This window comes from Lolium perenne, chromosome 2 (assembly GCF_019359855.2).
Source record: "Lolium perenne isolate Kyuss_39 chromosome 2, Kyuss_2.0, whole genome shotgun sequence".
Taxonomy (NCBI): domain Eukaryota; kingdom Viridiplantae; phylum Streptophyta; class Magnoliopsida; order Poales; family Poaceae; genus Lolium; species Lolium perenne.
This window is the reverse complement of record NC_067245.2, coordinates 27647578-27668258: the sequence shown is the minus strand read 5'-3', so window position 1 is coordinate 27668258 and position 20681 is coordinate 27647578. Positions and strand designations below refer to the sequence as shown.

At 49.5% G+C, this 20681-nt stretch overlaps 1 protein-coding gene and 2 long non-coding RNA genes across 8 annotated transcripts; 2 read left to right on the top strand and 1 right to left on the bottom strand.

The window, feature by feature from the left end:
* The first annotated feature begins 4917 nt into the window (after positions 1-4917).
* Positions 4918-5418, top strand: LOC139835428 (uncharacterized). The gene has a single exon (XM_071825281.1). It carries the CDS (start codon positions 4918-4920, stop codon positions 5416-5418), a length of 501 nt encoding a protein of 166 aa, XP_071681382.1.
* Positions 5419-11784: 6366 nt separating this feature from the next.
* LOC127331559 (uncharacterized) lies at positions 11785-14630 on the top strand. 4 transcript variants are annotated; one of them, XR_011751473.1, is made up of 4 exons: positions 11785-12093; positions 12192-12267; positions 12597-12672; positions 12831-14630. It is a non-coding gene; the product is annotated as an uncharacterized lncRNA (long non-coding RNA). The 4 variants fall into 4 exon arrangements; XR_011751474.1 differs by lacking the exon at positions 12597-12672 and having other exon boundaries at positions 11791-12093; positions 12831-13997; positions 14121-14630; XR_007869869.2 differs by lacking the exon at positions 12597-12672 and having other exon boundaries at positions 11792-12093; positions 12831-13960; positions 14121-14630.
* A 46-nt stretch (positions 14631-14676) lies between these two features.
* LOC127331560 (uncharacterized) lies at positions 14677-19665 on the bottom strand. Of its 3 annotated transcripts, none has more exons than XR_011751476.1 (5): positions 18320-19665; positions 15481-17225; positions 15305-15367; positions 15115-15226; positions 14677-15024 (listed from the first exon to the last, which is right to left on the bottom strand). It is a non-coding gene; the product is annotated as an uncharacterized lncRNA (long non-coding RNA). The 3 variants fall into 3 exon arrangements; XR_011751477.1 differs by having other exon boundaries at positions 15481-16449; positions 16554-19658; XR_011751475.1 differs by having other exon boundaries at positions 15481-19650.
* Between the last annotated feature and the right edge of the window lie 1016 nt (positions 19666-20681).

Here is a 20681-nt window from a genome sequence, read left to right as displayed (position 1 = left end):
TTGAATACGGGGGCGCCGACGTTGCGGTTGCTGCGAAACCAGGCGTGCACCTCATGTCATCCGGGCCGAACCCTCAATGTGAGCAAGGGGAGTCCAGGACCGACCTGATGGGCACCGGCGATTGCCGGCGTGTAAGCACGACGGAGGCCCAGGCGAGCGAGGGTTGCCGTGTTGTTCACCAGATTGATTCGAAATCGTATCGGATCGTGTTGCCGATGGACACCAACTCGAACCTCCACCTCCTCTACGCCGTCATCCCGCTCCTCCACCGCTCGATTGCCCTCTGCTCCCCGCCGCGGGAGGATCCTGTTTGTGCCTCGTCGGAGGAGTAGTAGGAAGGCGCAAGGGCGCGCGGTCGTGCAGCCGGAGTCGCGTAAGGGTAGGGAGCACTGCCGCCTCCGCGTGATAGACTGCCGCCGCCGGGTGTGGCCGCTTTCCAGCAGTCCGCGTGGCGGCGACGGGGTGAGCACGGCCACTGCCGCACATACCGAGCTCCATCGTTTTCAGCTGGGTGTTTGGGAGAAGGGCGGCCTGGTGGGTATGGCCACGTGAGGCGGGACGTGTACTGACCTAGAGAACCAGAAGAGAAATCAATCGAATCATGTCAGGTTTGGTTGGGATAGGAGGAAGCGGTGTCTTCTGGATCATATATATATATAAAGAGAAAGATCAAACAGACCAAACCTCCTACGATCAGGAGACCGAACCAATACCGGCTACGAACTCTTCAATCGTGACACTGCAACGGACGAAAGCCTCTAGACGAAAGGATGAAGGCGTAAAGTGACGGACCAAACCACGGAAACGCTTCTCCCTTTATTATTAGGTATAGACTAGCACATGTGCCCGTGCGTTGCTACGGGTTATTTTTTTATAGATATCATTGTGACCATTGAGAATATACCAGGGTATTATCTTGGCTAAGAGAATATTTATTTGTGATGCCTGAGAGAAAATTACAAAAAACCACCACATTACAGGCAATGGTTTCAAAAGGCCACCACTATTCGGAAATTTTTCAAAAAACAACCAGTCTACAGGTAACACGTAACAGATGACACTGATTCGTCTAAGATGCTCGTCTAATAACAAAAATGATGTGTGGGTCCTGCTGTCAGGCTGACGTGGCACACATAATGACCAGGGAGAGAAGCAGCAAAGATTGGTTCTATTTCTGGGCTTTTATGTAAAAAAGTCTGGGACCCACTTGTGAGTATCTTTTCTCCTTTCTCTCTCAAACGAAAAAGAAAAAACACCTGCAGAACCAACCGCTGCAGCCTGTGCTCGACCGCCGGCGCTAGGCTCAACTCCGGCTGGATTTCCGGCAAGCTGGCCCTCGCCGCCGCCCTCTCCTGGGCGCGTGCGCCTCGCCATGGCCACCGGCGTGCTGGCCCCCGCCGCGGCCTTCTCCCTGTGCGCGCGCCGCCGATTGCTGCGCCGCTGCTAGGGCTCCGGCGAGAAATTAATGGCGGAGGAAGCCCTGCCGTCTCAACATCGGCGCTGGACAGGCGTGTAACTGCGGACGAGATCGACGCCGACCTGTGGAGCCCCGCCGGCGACCGCAGCCGAGCTCCTAGAGGGCGGCGCGGGGCGAGCTTGTCCATGGCCAACACGGGCTAGATCTGCGAGGGGGCAGCGCGGCGGCTCGAGGGGCGGCGAGGGCGCGCTCGGCCGTGGCACGGCTGGACGAGCTCCGGCGGCGGGCTGTGCAGGGCGGCGCGAGCGAGGTCCGGGCAGGGTGCCTTAGGGCGAGCTCCGGCAAGGTGCCACGCGGGGCGAGCGCCATCCAGGGCAGGCACGGGCGAGGTCTGACCAGGAGCCGACGGGACGAGCTCCGCCGCCGGCCAGGTGGCGCGGGCGCCAGCGAGCAGGCCTCGGCTAGCTCAGGCTTGAGCACGGGTCAACGCCCAGGAAAAAAGGAGAAAAAATTATAGGAGAAATAGAAAAATACAGTAAAAAAAGAGAAAAGTAATGCTATCTGACAAGTGGGACCCACTGAAATTTACAAATAAGCCCAAAGCTAGAACCAATATATGGGGCTCCTCTCTTTCTCATTAATCAGTCGCCACATCAGCATGATAGCGGGACCCACATGTCAGTTTGGCCATTAAACCAGCATTACAGAACAGTCAGTGCTATCTGTTACGTGTTACCTGTAGACTGGTGGTTTTTTGAAAATTTTCCGAATAGTGGTGGTTTTTTGAAACCATTGCCTGTAATGTGGTGGTTTTTTGTAATTTTCTCGATGCCTGAGCATATGGGCTTTCTCTGTGTGATTTTGTGACTGGATCTCCCTTCTCTCTCTCTCTGATGGCATCATCTATCCTTCTAAACAATATTGTTATTTGTCACCGCCACTGCCTACGCTAGGGACACCTCATACCACCCCTCGTTTTCCTTCTCGCGATCGACTTGCTTCGGCCAGGGCTTGTGAAATCCCGATCGAGCCACATTGAACACCCTCGTTTAGCCTCTATTTTTAGTCTCACTTATATTTTTTATCTTCTTTTATGTTTCCCTTATCTTTCGTTTCGACATATTCTCCCTACTAATTCATGAAAGCCAGTGTTTTAGCTGAATCTTACAAAGAAAAAGAAAAACCTTAATAAAATGGTTACTCCAAAGACCCTCAAATCTTAAAACAGTAACCCCTGAAGAGATATCGTGGTATCATTTAATCTCAACCATCATACCCTAATCCCGAACAGGTATCGTTTAATCTCAACCTTTTTGCGTTTCACTCAGAAAGATACCTCTTTGGTGATTTACAATGTTTTAAAATTTAGGGTCACAAACCATCTTCTTTAGTCCAAAAGATATCTCATTCATATCGTCTTGGCTGCATTCAGAAATCAGCACACGAGCTATATGTTCCGCAAGGAAACAATTCACCAGTCAGCATCTATATCCGTTTGACGAATATAAACAGGGCAGCTCTGTTTCGGTACCTTTTGGCAAAGCAAATCTCCACGATCGAAGGAAGAGCCTGGAAATCTGCTGCGTACATCAGCAAAAGCTGCACGGAGACGGAGGCGCGACAGCTTACTGCGGTACTGGCTTGCGTTTGAGAATAACCCGGAGAGTCATTAAGCATCTGCTAGTATGTTACAGGTATTAGTCGTGAACTCGTGATAGTTGTTCAATTACCTTGACATGATCAGTACTGCTGAGAACATGGACTTTGCAGACTCTATAGGATCCGTATGAACTATCATACCAAGTAAATAATCACAGAGGCTCCTGTACGATGATTGGTTCATATTCGATTTGCATATCTGCCTTCCTCGTTCATGTACTGCTCCCGGTTCCGGCTCGTCTTTCCACCACCGGGCCTGACACACCGTCGTCCCTGCCCAGCGCGAAACACTCAGCGTGGAGTTCCGGCAGGTGTCGCACGTCAGCAGCGGCGCGCACTGGTGGCCGCACCGCGGCCGTGCCTCCCCGCGAGTCCACCGGCGGAGGCGCCATCTCTTCGAGGCACACCGGGCAGGCTGGGCCGCCGGCCGTCTCGCTGACGCCGCACAGTCCTCTGTCGGCGCTGCTCGACCTTGGTGTGGCCAGCACGCCCGGGGTACGTGGGCGAGCCGACGAGCCGCACCGCTTGACACGGCCGCAGGGTCTGCCTCAAGTCCAAACGTAGGTCTTGTCTAGCGACAGGCCGAGGATGCGACAAACAGGATGTGCTTGCACGGCGCACGCGCGCAGCTCGTGGCGAGCTTCCCTCCGCTGCTGCAGCAAGTCTCCTGGACGAAGGCTGACGGCCAGTAAGCGGTAGCACGACGACCTCCAGCGGTCGTAGGAGCTGCCAAAGCCACGTACAAAAGCGAGGCGCCACGAGGGATTCGGCGGAATACTTCTAACTCCTCGTCCGTCTTACTGATTACTGGAAAGCTCAGCCGCGGCTTCGAGTTGCCGCATCCTTTCGTTCATCCACTCGACCGTGAAGATCTGTCACGTCGTCCAAGTAGTCGCAGGTGGGAGGTGGCCATTGCCTCAGGGCGAGCTCCTTGAGGCCGGCTAAGGCAGCTAATCGGCAGCCCAGATCGAAATCGAAAGAACGTAGGGCAAAGATCTAAGAGAGCGCGTGTACAAATAGAGGAGGGGTGGCGTGGGTTAGAGGGATGAGATTGGACTTCGGAGCGATTACGGCAGACACACGGGTTGATGGTCCTGTAGTTTTCGTCGTGGTCTCGATCTCGTTGATCTCCGGTGGCTCTTCTGTATATAAATATAGTTTGGGCGATGGAGTATGGAGCGGAGTCCACCCGTCGACGAAACAAAACCAAAACGGATTTAAACCTGCCTCTATATATTGGAATCGTGTGTTGGCAGGACTGAGGGCGACGTACGAAAATTAACAACACAAAGAGAACGGACGATCGAAACTTGACGGACCAAACCGTGGAAACACTTCTCCCTTTATTATTAGGTATAGATTGATAGTATTGATTTAGTACTGTATGATGTGATTGTTCTCAAAGAATCTGGTCAAACGTTTAAAAAATGTCGTAAGACAAAATATATATATATGGGCCAAACATTCGCAGGTCCGTCGCCTCAAAGAAATCCTCGACCTCTTCTCCCAAGCAACTGGTCTTCGCATCAATTTCCACAAGAGCACCTTCGTCCCCGACCTTGCCTCCGAGCTTGCCGGCATTCTCGGCTGCCCCGTCTCGTCCTTCCCCCAAACCTACTTGGGGCTGCCTTTATTGGACCATAAACTTCCGACGTCGGCACTGGAATTCCTTTCAATCAAGATCTCCAGGCGCATCCCAGGCTGGCGTACGTCCCTCCTCCCCATTGGCGGGTGTCTCACGCTCACTAATACGGTCTTCTCCGCCCTCCCGTCGTTCGTGATGTCCGTCCTACCTATCCCAAAGGGGACCCTCGTGAAGATGGACAGGCCCCGGCGGGGCGATGTTCTGGAAAGCAAAGGAGAAATGCTCTGGTGGCGACTGCCAGGTTACCTGGGACTACGTCTGTCTGCTACGATCCGAAGGTGGCCTCAGCATAACGGATCTTGGCCTCCAAAACAAATGCCTCCTGCTGAAAGTCTTGCATGGCCTTTTCTCTGGACGGGACTCCCCGTGGACTAGGTGGGTAAAGCGCAGCTACCTCGGTGACCACCCCCAGGCGGCCACGCCCGCCTGGAGGTGCTTCCAGGCGCTTCTCCCCCTGTACCGCTCTATTACTAGGGTGGATCCCCGTGACGGTCGCTCGACCTCCCTCTGGCATGACTCATGGAGCCCCCTGGGTCCCCTGTATGTGGCCCTGCCTGCAGCCTACTCACACTGCCTCCGCCCCCTCGCCTCAGTCGTAGACACCCTTGAGCGCGGGGGTGTGGATATCCCTGCCACCCACCGTGTGACCGCTGCTGTCGCCGGTGAGCTAGACTATGTGCGCGCCTGCCTCTCGTGAATCTCCCTCACCATGACACCGGACATCCGTACCAACGCCCTCAGGCCCTCCACCGACTTCAGCACAGGAGACGTCTAACGGGCCTTGCATTCCTCGGGATGTGTCGTCCCCGGCCAGGACATCCACTGGAACTGCTTCGCTCCACTCAAAGTGCGAGTGTTCTTCTGGATCCTCCGTCTCCAAAGAACCAGAACTCGCGCGCTGCTGCACCGTCTCGGGTGTGTGCCCTCCCCGAGTGCCCGTTTTGCCCAGGGACCGAGGAAAGCATTGCACACTTATTCGTCTGCTGTCCCCGCCTCAGACCTTTATTGAACATCGTCTCCCCCTCGATGCGACCTCACAACGGCACCGACCCTCCGGCTCTCCTTGATGGCCTCTCTGAGAATCTGCCTCGGATGCCCGTCAACACGCGCAACACCGCCATCCTTGCTCTCCTTTGGTCAGTATGGAAGTCCCGGAACAAGATGGTCTTCGATGAAGACCCCATGTCTACTACTCGGGTGGTTGCTATGATCGTTGACCACCTACGCCTATGGGTCGTCCGCGCCTCACCTAGAGTTGACACGGTCCCCTGCTAGCCTGGTGCCAGTCCATCTCTTAGCTTTCCCCCCTGCCTCCCTACCCCCCTGTAATCCCCCGTCCCCCCCCCCCCCCCCCCCCCCGATCGGGCGCGGTATGCCGCCTGGACCCCCGATGGGTGCTGGTTTCAGCCTCCCTCACCCCCGGGGGTCGACACTTGTATTTGACATTTTATTGAAATACATGAGTTCAGGTGGACAAATCGCCCCCCGTTGATTCCTCAAAAAAAAAAGTACCTTTTGAGAAAAATGAATCAGTCTTTACTATTAAGCTCAAACATGCAATGTCACACTTCTCGTGATATCACACTTTCCACTATTTACATGCTAAATGCAAGCGCACAACAATCTATTCCGGTTAACCGTGGTGCACAACGCCATGCCTCCTACTTTTTAGCTCATCTTGATTATGGCGTGTAACAAACTAGCTACTACACCCGTGTCCAAAAATATAAGCTAAGCACTGTAGGCGCGGGGATCTAGGATCAGATTGATACAGCCCTGTGACATCTTTCCCATCCTTGCTCACGATCGTACATGGCGGCGACCGTCGGCGACAGGAAGAGTGGGCGGCCATGGAAGATCGCCAACAGCTGTGGTTCGGCGGGCTAGGCTGTCTTGGGCGGTTTGCTAGCGATCGGTTGTCCCTTTGCTTCGACCTAGCAATAATCGTGACCGACGAGACCGGCCTCCACACCACGTTTGAGACGCGGAGGTCTTCGGCGAGGCCGTGAACGACACCTGTGCCAGAGCGAGGGCACCTCCGCCTCTTCAACTTCAAAGTCGAGGCATGGACAAGTATGTCGCCGCCAGCATCCGCATACTTCCTCAACGACTAAGTTTGCTCTAGATCGACTACTACCTGGTCAACGACTCCGGCGCCACGTCGATCTCTAGAGCACTGCTCAGGTTTCTACACACGGCGACATATCCTGTTACGCCATGGCGGAGAGAGAACGGCTACTCCATCGGCCTCATGCCGAGACACCTTGGTGAGCAGTAGCGGAACGTTCTCTCCCTCTGGCCATAGTTGTCGCCGGTGTGGGATGATAGCAAGCCCCACCCAAGGCATGAGAAAGTGGCACTCGCCGAAGATACCAAACCTCGTGAGTTGCATCCTACGCTACGATTGTCGTGCTCTGCTCGATGGTGGCAGACCCACGGGGTTCAGTTCTACCAATATGCCGCTGGGTACAAACTTGGGTTTCCCAACACCTTCGAGGTGGGGGCAATGGGGTTGTACCGCACCATGCGCTTGTACAAGGTGCCAGCGTCGGGCGTCGAGGTGCTTCCCCACATCTCTTAATCCTCCGGGCCTCCTCTGTCTCTTGATCCTCCTCTCCCTGATCTGGCAGCATCGCCATCGACTCGTGGTTGTCGTCCTCCCCAGCATACTGTCGGCCCTGCGCACAATCGCGACAGAGATATCCTTGGTGGCGGAGCAGACGGTGTCCTCCACCCTAGCAGCGGTCTTCGCTGACTTACCCGGCTGCTGTGCTTTTTCCTCGGCTCAACTTACCATGTGTGAGGCTTGCACTTCTGCGGAGAGTTGTGCTTTCTCATATCCTGGATTGCATGCTCTCCCTTGACCCTGCTCTTTCAACCGCTTTCATATACACACTGTATGAAGCCAAAGTAAAGAATCTAAGCATGGCTTTCTGGGTCAGGGGCAGTTCGGCACCATGTCGTACATGTGTGTGGCTGAGGGGGGCGAGTTCATGTGCGAGTCACGAGGACAACGAGGACACCTGGCTCGGGATTTAGAGAATCTCCACCGGCAGCCGCCAAGTAGGCGTTGGCAGGGGCGCCGGCACCTCCGTTTGGGGGACGCCGGCACAACATCCTCTATATAGGGAAGCTGTTTCCACATCGACGCTTCCAAAACGGCGGTCCCGATAGATGTTTTGAATTAAAATTATAAATAAATGCATAGAAAATTGAATAAGAAATATTTTATTCCACAAACTAATACATAATTGGGAACGTGGTTTACATGAAGATATAGTTTGGAACATGGTTTTCCACAAACTAATACATAATTTGAACCATGGTTACATATATATAAAATATTGCAAAAAACTAAACCTAACTAGGCCGATCATCGCAGGTTTCGTGTGTTCGCTGCCAAGAAAGAACACTCGAGGGCACACCAGTCACCCAAACTGAAAAATCCAGCTGGTGAGGGTGCCTCTATTGGTTCTTTCGAGGAAGAACATCCAAAAACATGCGTGCTGATATTCGCTGCGAAGAAACAACACTCAGTCATCGTCCTCCTCGGCGCTGTCGCCGTGGTAGTGGCGGCGGCTACGCGTCTCGTCGAACACCTTGACGCTCATATCCCTGTCGCCAAAGTAGGAGAACACGAGCACGAAGCCGGCTTGGAGGCGGTGGTGGCGCGCGAACTTCTCCCAGCCGATGTGGAGATACATCTTGCCGCGCGCGTCGTAGATCACATCCACGATCCACCGGTAGTAGCCGCACGCAGCCTCCCGCAGATGCGGCGTGGCCGGGCGGTCATTGTCGGCGACGAAGTCAGCGAAGGTGTCCGGCAGCCTCTGGATGCCGCGTGGGTCGCCCTTGAGGACGAGGACGAACTCGAACACACGGGCCCCTCCTCGTCCATGTCCGACGATGAAGACGACGGCATCGCAGGCGACGGCGTGCGTGCACCTCTGCCGCGGCTACGACTACGACCACGGCCGCGACCTCGGCCTCGACCAGACATGGCGTCGTCTTTTCAGATGGTGGTGGTTAGGGTTGGGGAGAGAGGCGCTATGGTTTGTGTGTGAGGGGTAAGATGAGAGGCGGCCCTTTTTATAGGCCGGAGGAAGGCGGGGGAGCGGGGGAGCGGTGGCGCTCATTAACGGCGGCACGAAGAGCAAGGCGCGTGCGACGGGACGGTTCGCTGCACTTCTGCGGAAACTGCACCGCCGCTGCGGCTCAATAACTCCCGTCGCGAGGTAGGCGACAGTTAGGTTAAAATTGAATGAGCCGCTGACACGTTGGCCCCGCCACTCCCCTCTGGCGTCGACTTTTGGGATGTGTGGCTGACAGGCGGCTCCCACGCCCAAAATTTTCAGCCTCGCGAGGCGCCGGCGCCCGATTCACGCCCTTGGCGAAGGGGCCGGCACGGGGTTGCCGACGATTCTATTGGGCTCCAAATTTGGCAGGCGCCGTTTGGGTCGCGCCGGTGCGAGCCCATTTTCGCTCCCGACCATCGATAAGCTATCGGGACCGCCGGTGGAGATGCTCTTAGATCACGCACCCAGTGGCGGAGCCACATGTAGACCTGTGTAGTCATATGACCACACAGATTTTTGCCAAATTCTTTGTTTGCTAGTAGAAATCATGTCAAATAATATTAAAAATAATTAAAAATGCATGCATTTGACATCACAGATTTAAAATGATAACACAGACTTTAAGTTCTGCTCCGCCATTGCACGCACCACCAACGAGGACGCCCCGTTCGTGCACATTGCCATGGACTGCAACTACTCAGTTTTTTGGAGATATTCCATGGTTTTACTTTTTCTTCAGTCATGGATGGATGGATGTTTTTCTCAAGAATTCAGTAGTTGTTGGGGTACTTTGGCGTTTATTTGATACAAATATGCTTCTTTTGGTCGAGGGTAGCCAATGTTCACCAATTGGAAGGTGAGGCTGGGGCTGTATCAGGGCCTTCTTTCCACCATGCAAGAATGTCACTGGATGTCCTGTTGACAAAGGTGGCAGAATTTTCAGGGGTATTAGTTTTTGTCCCGTTTCTGGATAACTATGATTTAGTTGTTCTAAAGATTCTTACATTATGAGTGTGTGAAATGTAGGAAATAATTTCTCATCTGGACTATATTTTCTTTGAAATGTTATAGAGTACACGTTTTTATTTCTAACATTCACTAATTTGGTTGCTCATTTTTTTTCCGATAAATATGCAATGAATTATGATGGTGACACTTCTGTAAGACTCACTTGAGTAAGTACTAAAGGTTGGACATACCAAGTCATGGGAGTTTATTGCGTACGGAATATCAACTTGCACCACGAGCCATTGCCATGGGTGATTGGCAGTGACTTTATGAGGTAGAACAATCATTTTTTTCTTCTCTGCTTAAAATACAAAGTAGTTACTTTTTTACAATGATTAGTCATTATTTATTGTGTAATTGTTGTCCTAATGCGTAGAGAAATTTAAATTTCAAATTTTTCGATAAAGGACATATATTAATATCAAGAAGATATCAATTACATCCAGCCTATGCAACTACGCAATACCCTAATGATAGTACGGATGCTCCCAACCAAAAAAAAACTAAGAAACAGAAAGTCCCACTACGGTGCTCCAATCCTAGCAGCAGTAATACATTCACCACCATGACAACACCTGAACTCCAGACTCTAAAAAAGGAACGCCTCTAGCCCTAGCAACAATAATACATCCACCACCCAACATTGTTCCATTCGTCGAAGGAGCTTTCCGGAACTCATCACTCTAGCCAGATGAAGACGGACATGCCTCAGGCAGATCTTCATCTTCGCATAAGAGAAACCCGAGGACCGCCACCATTATTCAGGTCGGGCCCAACGCCACCGACCATCCCAGGCCGGCTGAGGCAACGCGGCGAGACACCTTGCAACCGGCCGACCCTCCACCGGCGACAACCAATATCATGGAGAGGGAAAGGAGAAGACTAACTAGGGCTTACACCCATTTGGTTCGTCCCACCTCGCACCTTCACCGCCGGGATGGCCCGCCGTCGGAGGTCACCACCACCATCACCAGGACGCCTCCCAGACCAGTGCCCAGGTCGCCGTCCACCGCGCCGCCGATGCCCTAGGCGTGTCGCCGCTCACGTCAACGCACACCGAGCAGCCAGCACGCTGTGGTGCCCGGCGAGCGGACCACGTCCAAACCGGGGAGGATCCTTCCCGCGCCGATCCACCGCGGCAGGGGACGAGCATGCCCCTCCGGCATAGACTAGGCAGAGCTCGGCCGCGTCCCCTGGCGGTGGCGGGGGGAGGAAGGAGGGGTGGGGGATGGAGGCGGCGGCGGCTATCTAGGGTTCCCCACGTCGCCACGCGGGGGCGGGAGTAGGAACCTGTTTCGTCGTTTGGTCGCTCTTGCCAACCGCTCCTCATTTTAAATCCATATAGCTGACATTGATTGTTTCACCTTAATAGTTACTAGCATGATCTGGCGCGCCGGCACGCCGCGCAGCTTTGTGGGATGAATTCTGAAGGCTCAACCGTACATGAACAGGTTGAACGGCCAATTTTTATCGTCCTTGCATATGGCTGGTAGGATATTACAGGCTAAACAAATTGAGAATAACATGGTTCAATGAATTACATAGTTTATTCAGATAGAATGTTTGTGTGCATCGACCACTGAACATGTTAATGTCAGTATAATACAGTATAATACATTCTGTGATTCTACCAGATAGGAGAAACAATGGGTCGACTTGGATATATGTAGAATAGGCATGGAAATGTAAGTGCATATTCGCCTTCCATTGCCCGTGGTGCCATCACTGTAGATCCAGTCATGGCAAAACCTACTCTTAGGCAAAAAAAAAAAAAAAACAACAGCGGACGCGCCTGCCACGCACTGCTGTTCCTCGCCTACTCCCTTCAGAATCCTGCCTAGGGCTTGTTTGGTTGCAGCCTTTCCCGGAGGGTTCCGCGCGTTTTCCCCGGCCTTCCATTCCCTGGGCCGAACTGCCCCGGGTAAGCCCACATGCCCATTTGGATGAACGCGGGCCGGCGTTTCCGCGTCGATTCCGCTTCCATCCCCGGGAGACCGTTCCACTAGTCGACAGGTGGGGAACGGATTCCGCCTCTGACTCTCGCGACTCGGAGGCGGCAACGCAAGCGACGGCTCCTCCTCCCCCGAGCAGACGCCTGCCCACCTCCGGCGACCGGAGCTCCTCCGGCGAACCGAGCGCCTCCAGCGACCGGAGCGAATCCCTCCCCGACCGCGTCGCCCCAAGCCCCTCCCCGACCGCATCGCCCCAAGCCCCTCCCTGACCGCATCGACCTCCGCCTTGAAGATCTTCTCTGCTCCGGCGATGACGACGGCGGTCCGTTGAGCAAGGTAATCTCCTTCATCTCTTATTCCCTTTTTACTTTTCCCCCTTTCCTTTCCTTTCCTTCTCCAATTTGTAATGTATTGATAAAGCTTTGTTGTTCTAGATCCAGAAGCTTGCTACAGATCAACGAACGGGGATCAAGAAACGTGAGGAGTGACCTTTTCCATAATCAGATCACGGTGAGCACAACCTCCTTCCCCTTCTCTCCCCAATTTAAACCCTCTTTTCATGTGTAACGATCTTGTGGGGGCAGAGTTCTTGGCAGCGGAATTTGGTAGGGTAGAGTCCTCTCTTGGGTTCAGAGGGTGATCTCTTTCTGTACATGAATCTATTTATTTTATTACAACATCTTGGTGACGCTAGGCTATAGTTATCAATTTATTGGAAGAAAAACAGTATTACATCTTGGGAAAAGTTTGGAGGGACGCTGCCAGGTGTTCTTCAAAACTGTGTAATGGCATCCACTTGTTATTAACAGAATTGTGTTTGTTTGTTTGCACTCTGGAAGATGATAGATGGTTCATATTTGCTATGAACTTCAGAAGACATTTATGACATTCTCTAGGTCGACATTTAGTTCAGAGGTACTACTAATGTTTGGAAATATTATGGAATCATGTTGCTGGTGCCATAATATAACCATGATTTCTCAAAAAAGCAACTACACATGTTAGGAATTTAATCAGTTCTTGCTTGTTTAAATCAATAAAAGTTCTAATTCCTTTTCAATTCTTCTACACAGGCTGTGGTGAAGAAGCAGAAACCAAATTCTAAGAAGAGGAAGCAAAAGGTGATCTCCCATTCCTCTTTATTTGTGGGTATTGTTCAGATAGATAGGTAGTAACTTGGGTTAGTTTCTTGCCTTGATCTGTATTCTCTAAAGATTTTTTTCTTCTTTTTTAGTGAGTTTTCTTTTTCTAGTATTGTGGTAGTTCTATCTTCTCAGCTAGTTGTCTATCTTCTCATGTTACAAGAACACCATCTGATCTTATATCATCTGTGCCAAGAGGTATGACATATAGTATTTGCTAAATCTTGTTCAAGTATGATATATGGTAATCTAGTTTCAGTTAACAATAGCTATTTGGGACTGCTAAGAAACTGCCTAGTGCCCATTTGGGTTCTTTGAACAAACATTTGCTGATTAATCTGTGAATTGAATCTATTCTAAATTTTCAGCAGAAACTGTTTTAAACTGTTGCTTATTTTACCAGTCGATGTGCCTGAAAATATTCTAAACTGTATTAGTTGCTTATTTTACAGCATACCGGTGCAGTTTATTTGCAACAAATATTATTAAAGGTTGCGACTAATTGCAGTATGATGCTGCACTTGGATATAGTAGCTGTTGGCAATTGCTGAATTCTTTACACTCTGAACTCCATGTATGCTAACACTTTACCATAAACTTGCTTGCCTAATTTATTGTCTCTAGATCTCATAGTTGAAATGAAGAATTTGTAGCTAGTTGACTGTATACAATATACAATATACTGATACAGTTATATCTTGTTCAAGAATCATACGTTAGTTGTTTGAATAAATTTTATTGGGACTCAAATAAGACCACATATACTTTTTGTTTTCAAGAGTGAGGTAATACTTATCTAAACAAAATCTTGTTCATGTTTACTTTCTCGATGCTCCCTGGCGAAGCCTCTCGGCGAGTAGGAGCACAGCGGCTGGCGACGCGTTTCGGCGAGGAGCACGGCGCCCAGCGATGCTCTCGACGACCAACAACACGACAAACGGCAAATGCTCTCGACGAGTAGGAGCACCGTGACGGGTGACGCGCTCGGCAAGCAGGAGCGCGGCGGCCGCCGAAGCTTTCGGCTTACTTTTTGGAGCCACAGTATATGAATTTCTGAATTTGTTAAGTGATAGTTACAGTATATGAATTTCTGAATTTGCTATTCTAGGATCAAGAAAAGGCATTATAAATATGTAGCAGTCTAATGTTTGCATTTGCTAATTTGTTCGGAAACATGAGTACACCAACTAATGTTTGCATTTGCTTTTCTATTCCAAACAGTAGTACCAATGGAAGCTATCACATCTGGAAGCTATCACATCTGGAAATGAAACGCGAACGCGGGCGGCTGCCCACCTGCCGGCGCGAGGATGTGAGCTCCACCAGGTGGCCCGCTGGCGCCAGGTGAGCTACAGCAGCAGCGGCGCGAGGCGCGGGAGGCCTGTTGGCGCGAGCTGAGGGAGGCCGCCCGCCGGCGTGACACGCGGGAGCTTCACCGGCGGGAATGTGCGACCGCGTGTAGGAGTCCGTCGGCGCGAGGCGAGGGAGATCGCTGGCGCCAAGGGAGGAAGGCCACCCGCCAGTGCCAAGGGAGGAAGGCCGCCCGCCGGCGCGAGGCGCAGGAACTCCACCGGCGCGAGAAGCGCAGGAATCCGCCAGAGCCAAGGGAGGGAGGCCGCCCGCCGGCGCGAGGCGCGGGAGCTCCACTGTTGCATACTTATGTTGTTGTGGTTGAATATGTTGTGTATTTCGAATTATGAGTATTCATTGAAATTTCTGTATTAATTTCTATGCCTAAAATCTTCAAATTTCTTGCAAAAAACGTACTATTTTGGGCTTATTTTCGAATTTCGCATCTTTCCTCCTGTTCCCGTCCGTTCCCTGCGTGTGTTGTCCAAATAGCAAACTTTGATTCTCCCGAGCGGGAGGGGAAACCTGGGGTTCCCGAGCGCGCAGGGATATTCGCGTTGGGGGAAGTAGTTCCCTGGTTCCTGGGTCCCTTGCAACCAAACGAGCCCCTAGTCTTTCTTTTCTTCCCTTCTGCACTTGCTGGTCGTTTCCAAGTGGAGCTCTTCAACGTGGAAAGCCAGGAGAAACTCAGATTGCGCTCTGCATCTTCGCCTTCCTTGCTCGTGGTGCCGTCACTGGAGGATCGAGTCTTGGCCTTGATATCCTTCTAGTGTCCCTGCATGAGCACAATTAGGTTACAAACATCGGAAGAACAGTTCTGTATCATAAGATGAGAGGAGTAAGAGAAGTGTCAGCAGGTACATACAAGATAGTCCATGGCGATTTGCCACCGCCGATCTAGTCGCCATGATGCAAACACCGAGACTGGTGAATCGATCTGGGAAGGATGGAGGGGTAGAAACTTGATATGCATTGGGCTGAGTGGAATCAACACATGTTACGTCAGTTTTTCAACATCTGAGTGCTAAGTAAAATCATATTGTTGATGAAATTACCCAGCTCCAGAGTAGTTGTCAGGTCCTCTGCAGAGGGATTGGAGGTGCGAAACGTACTTCATCCTGAACAAATAAGAAAATGCATTCTGCAAATGTGACTTCGAATGACTGATAACACACAAAATAATCAACTGGCTAAGAAACTATTGCGTATTCACAATTTACATGACATTTGCCTTCAGTTAGTTGTTTCTACATCTTCGCGGAAACTGTCTACAGAAATACACCAGGTGAGTTTATCATGGTCAGCTTTCACCTCAATGGAGCTCTTATTGTGCCATTGCTTCTTTTCTCTAGTCCTTGGCCGGTGTTTCTTCTAGCTTGTCCTCGTCATGCGCCGCTCCAACTTGTAAAACCTGAAATTAACAGTGAATTGAACAAAGTTAGAAGCACACACGCAGTTCCTCTTTGTAGTGATTTGATGTTTGTAAGACCTGCCTGGCGCAGTCCGTGGTCTAGAGGGTCAGGTGGTAAAAATAACAATGGAGCAATGCAATGTTTCGGAAAAATCTATGAAAAATTTGACGATAACAACAGATACCAATAAGTGTCTATTACAGATTCAGTGATAACTAAACTGGCAGCTGCAAAGAAGTGTGAAGAATATAGTAATAGTACTATCCAATGGTAAAGCTCAACTTCCATTGGTGGATGCTAACAATCATTTATTTTCAACTAAAAAAAGTAAGTGGATGCATTTCCTTGAGTAGTGGTACAACTATTGATGGTTGAAGAAGAGTGGCCTTCATATCAAGCAGAGACGGTACATGTATAGTACTGGGAAAAATAAATAATCTGAAAACTTATAATCTATCTAAAATTTGGCATTTACATAAGCAAACTTAAACTCTAATCTTAGGCAGAATATGGAGTGAGAAGATCTACAGCCTAGTTCCTTAACAGAGAAAATCTATCTGCCTAATATAGGAACACTAATATATAGAACTTGAAACATCAATAATTAAAGAAAATGCTATTGAATACTGGGAACAACTTCTCAAACATTTGAATTGAACAACATAAATAAAACACAATTAGTTCAAAAACAAAGGAATCATAAAGAGTATGCAGGATTGCATTTATATTCTTGCCTAATGCACCTTTGTGGAGAATACTTTACGCAAACAATGTGATAATCATTTAGACTGCAGAAATGAACCCAAAAATAATATTCAGGAGTAACCATACATGTCTTCCACCTTTAAGAGCATGCCTATTGTCACTAAGAAAATAAAGAATCAGAGAGTACCATAGGAATAACGGAAAGAGTGATTGTCTTGCAAGATGAACCAAACTGACAGCTCCTCTACTGATTACCTTCTCACAAACCCATGTATGGGGAGATCTCCTGGACAACAATTTTGTCTTACCGAAGAAAGAGAAGACAGGAAATTTTGGACACGCCACCCAACTGCTTGATTCAATTTTACAACAATCAACGTTAGGCAAACTACAAAGCTAGAGCCAGGCTACAAAATAAATCAGTATCACATATTTATCAGGCTGTACCTAATAAGAAAATTAGGTCACCCTTGTGATGTTACTCCTACTTATTACTCTCAAAACAAAAATATGTTGGTTCAAGAGACTAATTACCTGTCCAAACCTTGGTTCTTTCTCCGAAGAGAGAAAATTAGAGCAGCAAAAAATGATCGAGTAGTCAAAAGTTCAGGCTCTATCACCTTATTTGACAGAGGTATGTTCATGGATGTTACTCCTACTTATTACTCTCAAAACAAAATATGTTGGTTCAAGAGACTAATTACCTATCCAAACCTTGGTTCTTTCTCTGTAGAGAGAAAAGTAGAGCAGCAAAAAAATTATCGAGTAGTCAAAGTTCAGGCTCTATCACCTTATTTGACAAAGGTATGTTCATGTCCTCTATATGAGCACACTTCATGAACCAGGGCTATATATTACTCTGTAGCAAATGAAGAAAGGATTAGCAATATTGGATATAAATTTATTCAAGCATGATTTGGCTAATATTATCAACACAACTTCTGCCACGACAGTATGTAGAGCTCTTAATAGCTGGAGCACAGAGTCAACATTAATAAAAGGGAGTTTATCCAATGTAATTTACCAATAACCAGTCGCATGAACTATTGGACTGATTGGTGAGAAGTATGTTGAATGTTGCTTTCCAAGCAAGCTTTGTCTGCTAAGATAACCAAAGTTTTCTTCTACCGACAGATAAGATAATTGTAATCCAAAAGAGATAGCATATCTAGTTCTTCAGCAGAAGGGACCAGATGTGTGGAGTCTGGATACCTCGACCTGCAGCCTGGATAACGCATACATATTTCCGTTGAAAATGGAATATCATGACTGAACACTTGTTTCATTTTGCTGACCAAACAGTCATAGCACTTAAGTGACAGTAGAGAAGATTTAAAACTTGAAGAGTATCCCTCGAGAAAAAATGACATGATGCGCAAAGTACATGTTTATTCCCCACCAGTGATTGCAAATCTGTGAATCGAAGATACATGTACCAAGAACAGAAAAAAACTACTATTGAGCACACCCGTTATTAAAGGGCTAACTACATAACTGAAGTAGAAAGCAAAAGAGCAGTGTTGTTTAGATAGCTACCAAGAAGAAGACACTAATATAATCATTTAACATAAGAAATTAAGGCTATTGAAATAGTGAGGATGCTATTAAGAAGTGTGTTTTAATAAACTCTACATCCTCGGATTTAATTCGTGTGAGCCGTTTGATCCTAATGGGTGTGCAGATAGTTAAAACTGGGGCAATCAGACAAACAACGGTATACAGAGTGAAAGAGATGGCCATATCCAATTTCAGTTATATTTTATTTTAAATATGATCCCATTTGTAGAATTAAACGTACAATGGTAGTATAACAGTTTTTATTACAACACATCAATCTAGCACTGCTGTCAAGGTTGTTTGCAACCATATATTCACATGGAAATAAAATTGAAGAATCCATGAGAAGAACGTGAGAAAAGAGAAGTATACATCGATGAATTCAGAAATACTCACCGGGAATCCCTGTTCCAAATGGAGAATGGGCATGCTCACCCTACCAACCGGAGTGTCCCTCAACCTGGCATCAAGAGTCCATGCACCGCTCAGGAGGGAGAAGCAGGAGGAGGGGCGCCGCCGTGATGGTGGACAGGGACGCTGACAGTTAATCTCCCTTTCGTTGTACCGCGGGCCGTCAAATCCAAAACTTGATGCGGGTCGCCTTGCTCCTCCCTGCGTTGCCTCCTCGGGCGCCATTAACGGCGGCGTGTCATGAGCCCTTCCACGATCCTCACAGCCGGAGTCCGTGAGCTTGGCCCAACCGTCCGCGGCTATCCGGGGTACTCACAGCCATCCGCGGCGGCGTCCACGCGCACCACGACCCGCCCCCACAGCGGAGGGAACCGGCGAGGTCTGACGGAGATGGCATCTAGGAAAAATAAGATGAGGACGAACCTCCTTAGGTCGCCCGTCGTTGCCTTCCTCTACAGGATGCTGCCGACTTGTAGTGGTGCACGAAGGCCGCCTATAGCCGAGTCGACGCGGAGATCGGTGATGGACATCTTCCGAATTCCGATGGCACCCTCCATGACAGAGAGCTCGCCGGTGACGCCGTGCGGAGTGCTCTAGCACGACGACCAGGACTTCTTCGAAGAGGGCAAGACGCGCATACGCCGGATGATGCGGGAATCACGATGGTGAGGCACATCGCCTAATTCAATCTGGCCGCTCGGCCGGCGAGCACCAGGACTTGGCGTGGCCAAGACCAAACCGCACGGCTGACTTATGCCAGGGGTACCTTACGGCACGGGAGAGCCCGGCCAGTGAAAAATCCTACTTGTGGCCGCCGTCAGCCATAGCAGTTCGCCACTTCGCCATCAGCCAGAGTAGCAGCGCCGAGGGGGCAGCCGACCGCTACACCGGAGCAGGAGCCGAGCCTCACCATGGCCGCCCACCACTGAGGAGCTCTAGTATTGCTGCTCCCCTCCGCTCTGTCCACCCCGTCTACTCTGGGGAGGCAATAGAGAGCAGCGACGCCGACCAGCAATATCTCGCCGCTGGCCATGTCATCCTTTCCGATCGCCGGCCGCCGGCCGCTGCATTCCCGACATAGACAGCCGCATCTCTTCCGCCGGCAGCCGTTCCTCGTGTCGCCGGTCACGACCCGATGGAGCACTGCATTATTGTGAAGAGGCCAATTAGATGAGATATGGGAAGTAAACCGGAGGGATTGGGAGAGATAGAGGCATGAGTTTTCCAGATTCCAGAGAGCTCTCGACACGAGAAGAAGGATGAGTGGGGAGAGAAAATCCGGGTCAAAGCGGTGCCGGGAACCAACTGTACAGACAGAGCTCACAAACCGACTGACAGCACAGAAAGTGCTACGTCCACCCACATTAAGAAAAAATCGCACCACACATCAGAGAAACAACCAAAAATCCAAGACGGCACCGGAACTGCACATGAAAAAAATCACCGCGAGAATTAACTGCAAAAGAGCATACGTGTCAAAACGATGTGAATTCAAGAAAAAGTTCAAAATTCTAGCAAAAATTGATGTTGTTAAGGTTTAATATAGTACTTATATGATCAGTATATGTTTCATGGTTGATCTGTGTAATTTTTTCTTGTGGAAATAAATTGAGTTGTGCCCCATTTGTTTAATGTTCAGTTTTGCTTACTTGTTTTGTTTCGGACTTATACGTTTTTAATCAACGGGTTGGAATACTGAAACAAAAGTGTGTATATATCAGGATAGGAGCTATGCGTTCTTCTGTAAAGTATTGTTCCATTTGTGCAGTGCTTTGACTATGTCTGTTTGAAGCATAGCGAGGTGAAGTATCCTTAGTGAAACTGATGAGATGCCATCGTTAGTGAAACTGATGGGATGATAGAGGATACAAACCTTTTATTACTTTCTTCAGACAATCAGAACACAACATATCATAATGACAACTAGGTATATACTCATCACCGCTTCAGAGCATGCCCGGGCTCTCGAAATACCCGCTTCATCCTCCATAGAAGAAAAATAAAAGATTACCCATCACTGAATCTTTTTTACCCTTTCAGCGCCAACCAAGCAGATCATCGTCTTCCTTTCCTCCTATGAGGAGAACAACGATGCAAGACACTGATGACTACATACTAACAAGGTCTGCTATAGTGTGATACCGGCTACCAATATTAACAATAGTAAGATTAGAGTCGTTAAGGTATTATCACGGGCACGGCGTGCCGCCGCGCCTATGCATCCTAGTTTATTTTAACATCAATGCATGATGCAGATCGATGCATGCATGTGTATATTCTTGGACAAGAACTTCTAACGCTGGCTATCGTGTACTGCTTCCAACCGGTCCATTTGCATCTTGTAGTT

Coding starts and splice junctions, on each gene's coding strand:
- LOC139835428 (XM_071825281.1), top strand. CDS start 4,918: ATGTTCTGGAAAGCAAAGGAGAAATGCTCTGGTGGCGACTGCCAGGTT.